Source organism: Pieris napi, chromosome 15, assembly GCF_905475465.1.
Source record: "Pieris napi chromosome 15, ilPieNapi1.2, whole genome shotgun sequence".
Lineage (NCBI taxonomy): Eukaryota > Metazoa > Arthropoda > Insecta > Lepidoptera > Pieridae > Pieris > Pieris napi.
Window position 1 is genome coordinate 10,663,934 of NC_062248.1, and position 12,754 is coordinate 10,676,687.

Genomic DNA, 12,754 nt, shown 5'->3' on the forward strand with positions numbered 1-12,754 from the left:
AGTAGCGATATTCGGTATATTATGTGGTTAATATACCGAATTATATATATTTATATACTATATATAGTAATTAATTATATTTTATTCAGTTTGCTTAAAAATTGTTATACTTTGTTTATAGACCAAAAAAAAGGCGTGGTCGAGTGATATTCGTACAGCACATCAAGTGACCAAGAAAAGGCCTATAATATAAGAGACAACCAACCTCGTCTGCGGGCTTTGTAGGTGTGATGGCTACGGTCTCGTTGAAACAGAGACATGCGCAGTAGTGTCTGTTTGCATCGACATCTGTCAACACTGAAACGTAGAAGCGCGGTTCCGAACGCTCCGTTGACAGCGCCCATCCTTGTGGCTGACAGAACTGGAATAAAATAAACTTAGTTGATACTAATAGCTGTCAAATTTCTTCATTTGTGTTTCCCTTCCATTAGACCAGTGCAGATAGCCTTCAAAATAAATAAAAAGTGAAAAAAATTACAGTAGGATGAAACCCATTAGAAAAGCAGGGGAATATGATCAAAATGAAAGGAAAAATAAATTACGGTCGATCTGAGGTCGGGAAGGGGTAGGGGGGGAGGTTTAAGGTTAAAAAACGGTTTATCTCGATTTCCGGCAAAACTAAAAGTCCTATCGAAAAAAGTTAAATGGCAAAGTTGTAGGTAATAAAAAGATCTAAAACTTTTGTATTCACACATTTTTCACATAACCTCAAAATTTATGTGAAAAATTCAAAAAACCAAGTTTTTGGTTTTTAATTTTTATCTTTTACAAATTTCTTTTTTTTTTAACGAAATTTGGTGAAAACTTACCTTATTATGTCCCAAATATACTGTAATTTATTTGATTAAAAATATTTATTTTTTCACCTTATTTTGAATTAATATCGAAAAAACATCCTAATTTTCAATCGAAAATTCTGACGTCAAAATTTCAGCTTTTTTCAAAAAGTTGGTGTGATTTCAGTTCGTTGAAATCTCTACTTTCCTATGGTAAAAAAATATATATATATTACCATAGTAAATCTTCTCAGAAAATGCAAAAAATCGTACGCAGTAACGCCCAGACCCGTCATCCCCTTCCCTACTTCTCTATGAATCTTCTTTAAATTATAATTAGATGCCTATTTATAACTATTTTAAGATAACTTATATATACCTGAGTGACCTAAAAAAAATTTTTAGCCTTTAGATGGGCTAAAATTTTCGTATTTCATAGAGAAGTAGGGAAGGGTATGACGGGTCTGGGCGTTACTGCATACGATGTTTTGCATTTTCTGAGAAGATTTACTATGGTAATATATATATTTTTTTTTACCATAGGAAAGTAGAGATTTCAACGAACTGAAAGCACACCAACTTTTTGAAAAAAGCTGAAATTTTGACGTCAGAATTTTCGATTGAAAATTAGGGTGTTTTTTCAATATTAATTCAAAATAAGGTGAAAAAATTAATATTTTTAATCAAATAAATTACAGTATATTTGGGACATAATAAGGTAAGTTTTCACCAAATATCGTTTAAAAAAATAAATTTTTGTAAAAGATAAAAATTAAAAACCCAAAACTTGGTTTTTTGAATTTTTCACATAAATTTTGAGGTTATGTGAAAAATGTGTGAATACAAAAGTTTTAGATCTTTTTATTACCTACAACTTTGCCATTTAACTTTCTTCGATAGGACTTTTAGTTTTGCCGGAAATCGAGATAAACCGTTTTTTACCCTTAAACCTCCCCCCCCTACCCCTTCCCGACCTCAGATCGACCGTAATTTATTTTTCCTTTCATTTTGATCATATTCCCCTGCTTTTCTAATGGATTTCATCCTACTGTAATTTTTTTTGGTTTCAAAAATTATCGGCACTGGTCTACATAGGTAACACAGTAATAAAATAAACTTAGTTGATACTAATAGCTGTCAAATTTCTTCATTTGTTTTTCTCTTCCATAGGTCTGTAAGTATTCTTGTCTCTTGCTGCGCGATGTTTTCTTCCATCACATTAGCAGTAACAGGGGACAATAGCAGGAGGCTCGCCTGATGCCAAGTGATACCGTAGCCCATTGACACTCACGTTGCCAGAATACTCGCAAGTCCGTTGCCGGCCTTTTAAAAATTAAATAAGGGGCCGTTCTAGTACTACGTAAGCAGATTTACTGCAATTTACTTTAATTTTAGAAGAACTGGCATTGACTCGCCGAAACTCTTGATCGCCAAGTTTTTTGTTTTACACAATGTTTGTAAAGCTGCATACCATTACACCATGTTCGACGTGACATCTTAATTAATTAATAATAATAAAATAAATTAAAAACAAAGATTTGTCCTCTATCAGCAGTAGGCATGGTGAAATAGGAGCACGCACTTACATTCTCATGGGAACAACACGCAAATACATAGTCGAAATTACTAACATCACCGCATACTCGAATTCAAGTCCGACCAGTCACAAGTAGCACCCGTTCACGAGTATGACGCATGGTCAGCCATCGGCCCCCTCGCCAAATTTTAGAGACATATATGTAACTTATCTATTGATATATTAACTAGTGTCAAGGCTTATTTTACAGGTTAGACTTTTCCTCACTGGTGTGACTATGTTTTGTTATAACTGAACCAAGTATAACACAACCCATTATATTTTCTGTGCATCTTGACATCAGTCATGCTCCAATTAGTTATTTTCTAGAACATGCTTAATTAAGTGCGTACCCATTCTATGCCGTCGTGGAAAGGTGTGTCGTCCCAATTAATCTCCGGGAACCGCTGGAGGATGACGCCGTTGCTAAGGCCGCCCCCTGGAAATAGTTTATATGTGAATACAATATCTTGGACCAAATTAAAAGTATATATACCAAATAATAAGTATCAATTTTAGCGATTGTTTATTAAGTAGCAATAAACTTAACAACTCAAAATGAATACATATATTACATATAAATTACGCGTCACGTTGTTTGTACTTTAAATTTTCAATCAAATTTGTACATCGTGTGCAATTTGATCTAACTTAAAAGATAGGATAGCTTACATATATATATGATTCTACTGTACGTGTGTATGTCACTGAACTCCTCTTAAACAGCTGGACCGATTTGAAAGATTTTTATTGTATGCGTTTGAGCCCTGGATGGTTTAGATTCACAAATCAGCCCGGCAGATGGCGCTGCAGTCGGTACTTTCATACTTTGTTTAATACCCTAATTGCTTGAAAGTTGAAATATCATACAGTTCAACGTCTGTCGGATCCGCTAGTGTGTATATGTTAACGTAAAATTGTAAAAACCGTTAGATTGTAATCTATCGGTTATCGGTATTCGGTAGATTGTACTACACTAACTTAGTTATCATTCAAACTTCTTTGGTCAATTACAGATTAATTTTACTTCCCAACAATTTCATATAACTACCGAATAATAATACGTTGATTTGTAAGCAGTTCGTTGAGTTTCACAATCTTTCGACAGTTTACAATCTCGCGAGATAGATTACAATCTAACGGTTTTTACAATTTTACGGTGACATATATGGGTGATTCTCTTATAAGAGGTAACTATGGTGGCAATCTATTTAAAAGTGGTTTTTTAATCTATATGTTGCTATTTTGTGCAATGAATCACTTCTCTTAAATGTCCTTTATTAAATAACATTATAATTAAATGTCTCATTAAAGCATATTTTTGTAAAACTCGTTATATAGTCTAAAAAAGTCTCTACCCTGGCCTGTCCCCTTACCGGTTTCAGCTTAACTAGCATACAATACATACAATATTTGTATTATTTGCTAAAACAAACTATGTTTACCACAAACTTAATTAAATATACTTAAATATTATTAAAGAAAAATTGAAAAATATTTGCTTATTTTCAATAATTTTTAAAACTTAATTGTTGTCCCGCTTTTTTTGTGTATCTACCCTGGCAATATTCGCACGCTGCTAGAATATAAAATATAAGACGGCCACATTACCGAACTCGCTCATTGACAATTAACAACGTGAAGTTCGCAATACTAAGCACAGAAGCGGTTAGATCGACGCAATTTGCCAGTTTTTGTGTCACGTCCGTGCGATGTAACGGTTTCGCAAGGTCATTGTGTCTCTCCACTGGTAAGTAATAAAAGTTATAATAATCATTTTATTTATTTGCAATTCCTGTCCTAATTGAGTAATACTGTAATAGTCAAAGCTTGCTTTATTATTCATTGAAAACTTTCTTGGATAAACCAAAATAATGTATTATGTTATGAAAACGTCTTTCCCCTGGCGTCTTTCCCCTGGTAAGATTACTATCAGGGGAGAGACTTACTGACCAGGGGAGATATGTATCATAGTAATTGTGCCACCTATTTAATGTCTGTGTGTTGCACACGCCAATGTGGATCTGATTCTTACGGCACTATTCCAAGCCAAAGTTACATCAATATCAAACCATCAAAATCTTCTTCTTCAAATTTGTTGCAATAGGTGTAACGAACAGTGTCTATCGCGAGAATGCATTGTAAAAATAAAAGGACTTCTATACAAAGAATTTTATATTAGTAAACAAATTTTTGCAGAAAGTGGGAATCCAAGACTACCAATAAAAATATAACTGATCCTAAAAGGCATAAGACCAGAAAGGTGACTAAATATTTGAAAAAGGTGATTCAATTTTATCTACGTGATTTGATTATACAGTTAGAAGACAACTTGGAGTATTTTCTTCACCATGAACTGAATATAGTCCACCAACATTCTGCTTTTAAAATTAATAAGACAAATTTGACAGTATGAGAAGCTGTGATTCATGTGAACCTTAGTGACTTTAAACAAAATACGCAGAAGAAATTCAAGCATTCCATTTTGGAGGTGCACGTCAACAGATAAGTCTGTACACAGTTGTAACTTACACGAAAGAAGAGGCATCAGGTGAAGTAAAGACAACAGATTTTGTTACATACGCCTCCAGCTATATGGGCACACTTACAGCCAATTTTGAACAGCTTGCCACCAGAAGTAGAGATCCTCCATTTTTGGAGCGATGGACACAATATCGCAACAAATAAATGTTTTATTTTCTTGTCACTCGTTTAATAGAAGTTTACCCACCTCTTAGAGACTTTACCTGGAATTACCATGAAGCTGGACACGGTAAGGGAGCTCCAGATGGTGTTGATGCTGTTTGCAAAAGATCAACCGACCTATTGGTAGCTAGTAGCAAAGATATAGCATGTCTGAGCGATTTGTCAGATGCTATTCAGAAAAACTGTCCTGGCATTAATGTTTTCGTTATGACAAAGATATTTTAGACAAAGACGCTTTGCTTGCTAGTGCTAAAACACTCATAAAGACTTTTGCTGGTACTTTGTGCGTCCATCAGGTGTCATGGAACATTGAAGATCCGACAACATTGAAAATGAAGTCTTTAAGCTGCTTTTGCAATGAAGATATACATTGCGATCATTTTAAGCTTGGTGTCATGACATACTCGTCTAATAAAAAATCTCGTCTCCGAGTCGAGGATGTTAACGTCCCTGATTCAGAGTCCGAAAACGAGACTCCTTTTGACATTGAACAAATAATAACTTCAAAAGATCGCAAGCACCAAATAAAAATATTCAACAACCGTTGACATCCAAAGAAACGCTTAAAAACGGCGCATTTAGTCTGATTAATAATAAATATGATAAAAAAATGTTGCCTGATTATAAATTTCAAGAACAATCTTTGATAAAAGTTGATTAATTCAATTGTATTCTTTGTTTTATTGCTTCTAATTATCTCCCCTGGTCAAATACGTATCTACCCTGATCTTCATGTCTCTACCCTGCCTGATGTATTTACCCTGGCCCTCTAAAAAGTGACAAAATATGTTTTAAGTAACTTGCCCTTACGGGAGTAGATACACAAACGAGCCAAAAATCATAATATATATGTATAATGGATAAACTCCAACTTTTCTCCTTGGCCGTCTCCTCCATAGACGAAAAACCTCTTATATAAGAACTACCCATATATTAAAATATTTTGGCTTGACTTAAAAAACTTCCCCTACAATATCTACTGGTGAAATTCTTTGTAGTTTTTGAGCATACTGACAAACAACTAACCCGGGAGTCTTCTCTTTTATAATATGTGGGAACCCTAAATCATTTAAATCTGCACTGATAACCCACACATCCATACGGAGTTGTGAATTTGTAACATCTAATAAATTGTTTCAACTTTATATTTAAACGGCGCCGACGAAAAAACTTGGTAAGCCATTGATTTAAGGGTCATACATGTTTTGTCCCTACCTAACTCGCGTCACTTTGCATAGAAATACACGTGACAGAACATTCTTCAATTGGCATTTGAATAAGCCAATTACTTTGATTTAAAACTACACGTTCAAAGGTTACCCTAATGAGAAGACTAAAGTCAAAAAGCTAATGAACGTGTGACGACCTTGACCGAGTCAGTAGGTACTCCGTAAGTAGGGACAATATGACTTGAATAACACAATTGAAATGCTTGTGTAAGTAAAATAATAATATACAGTGTAAATTGGACGTAACGTCCCTCGACTTGTCTTCACATATAATTATTTAACTAATGTAAACAAAATATAGAAAACCTACTTTAAAAGAGTAAGTGTGGAGTTTCTTGCCCATTTTTCTCCACACAAAATGTAAATTAAATATGGTAAACCTATTTTGAAAGAGTAATTGTGGAGTTTCTTGTCCATTCTTCTCCACACGAAACTACCTTTTGGAAGGGGAAACTAGAATCTTCTTTATATTTTATTTGACGTTCAAAGGTGCCGTTTTAGGTGGTCTAATTGAAATAAATGATTTGACTTGACTTGACTTAACGACAATCTCCCTAAAGAATCTAAATCTCTCGGCTTTAATTGGTTTAGCTTGTGTTCTAAACAATGATTGACTCTACATAGCATTATACCCACCCTCTAACGACAATTAAATAATAAAAAGTACTTTTTAAATTGCCGAAATCAGTTAAAACTGCGGAGCTGTGTACGTTATTTCGTCGCTTTATTGTCCTAGCTTTTAATAAACTCGACTTTCGTCATCATAACACCGAACTTTCTAAGGTATCCGTTCTTTTGTTTATAAATTGGGATTGCTTGAACGTGCTTCATCACGATGATGCCTCAATATCGCAAGATATGATTAAAAAGTACAACATAATTACTAACACTAGTCTGAAATAAACTTTTTCTTTTTCAAATACAGATTTTTCGTCTTTCCATTTTGACATAACAAAGAGATGTGGTTATCTCTTTGTTATGTCAAAATTTGCACAAACCCTTGAGTGTCGTTATATATATAGAGTTTACATTGTATATTAATACCTCCCGCTATAACCAATTGTTCAAGGTCAAGCAAGCCCAGAGGTTTTCGACAGCAACAGAACAATTGTATCACTGTTGAAGACACCTAATTATTTTTGTTAATAAGTCATGATAACCAAAATAACAAGAGGAAATTAATATAATAAATCTAACTCATTTCTTAGTTTATTCGTAATTTAATATTCTCAATTAAATTGCAAATAAATGAGTGGAAAAGAGTATTTTAATTCGGTGACATTTAATGTAGAAAAAAGAGTTTATCTGGAGACACGGCAGTGCCATCCTTTTCTCGAAGCAGTTAGGTTGTTTTGGATAAAATTAAAGAATCCTTCGGTTACCAAACGGGCAATGCATAAAAACGATAAATTTCAAAGTTCATATAATTCAGTAGTTTAAGAATTAATTAAATCAAACTTCTTAATTTGTGACTCACACATTGACTGATCATCAAAATGCCGTGCCTTAGAGCACTTCTTGCAGACATAAAAGCTTCAAATTTAGAATACAATTACTGTTGTATAAATCCATAAAAAACTAATATATTTTGCAATTTCGGTCCGGAATGTAATAAATTAACCGACTTGGTATTAGATAGATCTCACAACTTTTTACTGTAGACTTCGATTTTTTTTACATATTTTTTTGATGGCATATAAATTACTTTTATACATTTATAACTGAACGCAACATATGATTATTTCTACCATTACAGCAACTTAACACTAATTCAATAGAAAATGTATTTTTGTGTGTATTTTGTTCTCGATTTCTAATATTCAAAAATTATTATTTAATCATATAGTATCATTGTACACTTATGATAGTCAAAAAAAATGTATATAAAATGCTTCTAAACTTTAAATTTAGTGCCAGTTCTCAAATCAAGGGAGTAGAACGGAAGAGAAGAACTGGCAATAAACTCTCCAACACTCTATTTAATCGCCTTTTTTTTAAACAACGTTTGCAAGGAGCTGCAACCATTACACCATGTTCCACATGACATCTTAAATTATTAATAATGACATAAAACAAAGACTTGTCCTCTATCAGCAGGAGGCATATGTGTGTGTGGCAATAGTGATATGTATAAGCAATGTGTGTGTGTGTGTGTTGTTAAAAGAATCCGTCGAATTCAAAACAGTCAATCTATTATAAGCCAGTTCTGTAATTTTGTTGTTGAGATGAATTTTTAATGAAACAAAAAAGACCACTCTCTATCTATTACTATCACTAAGACATCAGAACATTACGATCTAGCCTAACGTAAGACTAATAAGTAATTTAAGTCTAGGTTAGACTAAAAAGGATTTTTAACATAAGGAAATGTCCAATAACAGTACTTACAGTCTCTGATAAAGGGAAGACACTCTGTTCTTGTGTTATATTTTTTCACTCATTGTTAAGCACTTACTAACGTGCACTAACATTAATTTACTAGTAATGGTTTTGTCATTTTCAGTCTTCTCACAAAGCAAATCGAATGATACTCAAACAAATTGCGATTCTATTGAACTCACTTAAAAAACAACCTTCAAATTGTAGCCTGAATCGATTTTTTACGTACGTCGTAATACAAGAAATGATTCCAGGTATATTGTTTAGGTTAGTGCAAGTATCTTCAGTATGTGGTACCTAAGTTCAAGTTTTCAAAGACAGTCAACAGTATTGTTTTACATTCATTAATTGCGATATTTTTACTTTTCAAAACGAAATCATTATTAATCCATTTAATGACAAATTGAGTTTAAGCTTATAATATAAAATAATGTTTATTATATCGCGGCGAAAAATTATTTTGTGCATTAGAGAAAGATATTAACTATTTTATAATTTCCTTCCCTGTCATTTGTTTCCTTTCGTTTGGGTGTTGAGTTGCCTTTATGTACAATTATAATTAGAAAATATGCCGGTTTTGTATGACTTTATCCTTTAAACGCACAGCATGTCAAAACCAAAAACAATACAAGGACTGTATTACAATATTAAATTAATAGTATATATTTATATATGGAATGTAAGATGGAATTCTTACAGATTCTCATTTGGGTAACAGAAATCAATCCGAGACCTAAACACCTACATATTACGCTATCAGGTCATTGAACTTTGACATCGCGCGACCCATCGCTTATCTACTGTAATAATTCTATAATAGAAGGGACATTTAACATAAATTTGATTAACCTTATTACCCTTTTACGCTTTAAAATGCCAAATTTATATTCAAGTCGAACATATCTTTGCGAGAATTGTTGGCCTAGTGACTTCAGCGTGCGACTCTCATCTCTGAGGTTGTAGGTTCGATCCTCGGCTGTGCACCAATAGACTTTATTTCTATGTGCGCATTAACATTCGCTCGAACGGTGAAGGAAAACATGAGGAAACCGACATGTCTTAGACCCAAAAAGTCGACGGCGTTTGTCAGGCACTGAACGTTGATCACCTACTTTCCTATTAGATTGAAATATGACCTAAAGAGGTTGTAGCGCCACTGATTTATTTATTTTTTGAACATATCTTTATGTTTATTAAATTGCCTACGTAACCGTTAACTCTTTATAAGGCTCTAAATATAAAAAAATCGTAACTATTTTGAAGCTACGCGTTGAAATAGTAATCTAATTCCGATCCAATAGCATTGCTAGTTACTCTAACAGAAGGCCGAGTCTACGGCCTTGATAGGATACACACCTTACCCACCTGAGACTGAGTTTAAACGTAATACTATCTATCTATTTAACTTTTGATAGTTTCCTCTTACTACAGTACTTCAGCAATCACGGCCGACCTCTTACACGGCCTTGACAGATTGTAAATGCTACCATACATCTAACTGGCTCTATAATTCATCTTTGAAAGGAAATATGCTTAGGCACAATAATCAAATACTTATGGCAAACTTAGTGTTCCGATATATTTTATTCTAATATTCTTTTATTTAAATCTATAAGTTTGACATAGTATAAACGTTAAATACAAGGCGTATACGTCAAACATTTAGGGTCTGTTTCACAATGTATGGTTAAAGTACCCAATAGCTTTGCAACACATAAATTATTTGGAAGATAAATTGTGCTATTTGACATTCATCGGACTTATAACTTTTGATGGACTTTATGTGACGAATAGCGCTATCTGACAGTCGTGAAACGCAACAATAGTGTTTATCCTACCAATAAGCAATAAATAGCTAATTTGGAACTTATGTACAACTTATCCGTACATTGTGAAACAGACCCTTATACTGTCATAGACCGCCCCGTTTATAAATGCCGTTACTTCTAGTAAAAGATTGACATGGACAGTACACATTATGAGAGAAGACAAAGATAAATGAACGAAGAAAGCGACGGAATGGATTTCACGCTATGACAAAAGAATACGAGGAAGACAAATAAAAAGATGGAAAGATGATATAAGTAGAGCATGGCCCTATGTGGATACGTAAAGCTAGACACCGAGAAGAGTTTGAAGCTCTTAGAGGAGGCCTATGTCTAAGGACAAGCTGTCAAACAGAAATTAGCCGGCTTGCCTATTAATTATTAGTGTTTAAATAGTTCTTGAAATATGTGTTAGGATAAGTATTTTACAGGAATAAAGGCTTTTATTATGATAAGCCCGCCCGAAGATTTGCGCAAAAATATTATTCATACATGATACATTTGATGGGTACTGATAATTACTTTAACAAACCAATGCTCTCATTGTGCTTATTGTAGTAAATTATCGTGTATTTTGTTCAAACTGTTTTTAGACTGAATTAATTTTTATGAAAAGGGGGATTTAAGTTAGAGTTGTCTCGGCACCTCAAGCGCATGGGCCAAGATCGGACACTGAAGGAAGCTGACATCAAGATCTGCTGCAGCTGGAAGGAAACGCATAGAGAGTGCTGGATTTTTTTCGTTTCGAAGGAAAATATACATTTTGGTCGCAGAACCAGAGAAAGTGTGACTTAAACTTGCAGAGTAAGTTCTAAGAATTAGAATTAGTAGAATTCTGTAAATACTATTATTTTCAAGGAGTAAGATAAATGAACTATTTTATGAAATTATATAACAGGTAGTAAAAATGCTAATAGCCATTGGTAACTGGTTAACGAGTATTGACCCCCTTATTAAATCACTTTCACAGCTTCTAGGAATATCGAAGTGCGTGTATAAAAAGATTTTACACAAATAATCTACTTGGATATGATTTTAGATACTATATATATATGTTAACGTAAAATTGTAAAAACCGTTAGATTGTAATCTATCGGTTATCGGTTATCTGTATTCGGTAGATTGTACTACACTAACTTAGTTATCATTCAAACTTCTTTGGTCAATTACAGATTAATTTTACTTCCCAACAATTTCATATAACTACAGTGAAATTAGTCTCGAGAAATTTTTGCATATGTAGTGGTGTGTATATTACTCAGATCTTAGAGCGCGTTTCCACTATATCGTTCTGGCCTATACAAAAATGTTTCGATATCCTAACATTACTATTTAATATTATACTTATCCCTAGCAACACTCTGATTTTTGTTATCAATAAAAACAAGTTTTTATTTAAAAAAAAAGGTTTTGACTTTATAAAAAAAAGGTGTGTGCGCGATTCACACACGATAGAAGTGAAACTTCAAAGAGGAGAGACCGATATATATTTTTTTTTCCTTTCATCTAGGTTTTTAAAACTCCGGGGGGTCTACGGGGGGGTCAAAATTTATTTTTGGCCTAGGACGCACCGTTTCCGAGATATTTCAATCTAAAGCAAAAAATCGTCACTTGATAGTGGAAAGTGGAAACACGCACAAAACCAGAATAAACCAGTTTACGCTGTCCGCAGGTGCCACGTGCAGTCCGGCGTCAGTCGCTTGGTACTGTTAGAACATAAAGCACACATTTCATTCAAAAATTATAATTATTACGTTAATTGTTAAATTTTGTATTTGTTGATTGTTGTTATTGTTTGTTATTATTGTTATAATATTTGTTGAAGTGTTTAATTTGTGTGTAAGTGTTGCAACTTTATATTGTTAATTAAAAATGGCTCCAGTGTTAAAACATGGTCGAGGCAAGCCTTTGACTTCTCAAACTAAAGAAGTTTTGTACTGTTTGTACAAATATTTCGAAAATGAGTGTAATAACAACCCGAGCAGTATTATGACTCCCACTCAATTAGTTGCTAAATCAACGGGAATTTCAATAGCATCCGTCAGAAAGGTAGTATCAGAAAGCAAATGTCGACCTTCAGATCAGGAAGTAACATTTAAATCTCCTAAAAAGAAACCGAATCGTAAACCTACAATAGTAATCGATAACTTTGATCAGCAAGTTATCAGAAGAACAATTCATGACTTCCACATCACAAATAAAGAAATTCCCACTTTGAAAACTTTGCACGCAAAATTAAAAGAAGATATCGATTATAAAGGT

General features: G+C 33.5%; 1 protein-coding gene across 3 annotated transcripts in view; it reads right to left on the reverse strand.

The window, feature by feature from the left end:
• The window catches only part of LOC125056855 (myotubularin-related protein 13), a 96,676-nt gene that overhangs the window by 79,569 nt on the left and 4,353 nt on the right, over positions 1-12,754 (reverse strand). For all 3 annotated transcript variants that reach the window (XM_047660172.1, XM_047660171.1, XM_047660170.1), the window contains exons 2-3: positions 2,706-2,791; positions 206-361 (exon numbers count right to left, since the gene is read on the reverse strand). In XM_047660172.1, coding sequence (XP_047516128.1) covers positions 206-361; positions 2,706-2,791 — 242 coding nt within the window. The remainder of the gene's footprint in view (positions 1-205; positions 362-2,705; positions 2,792-12,754) is intronic.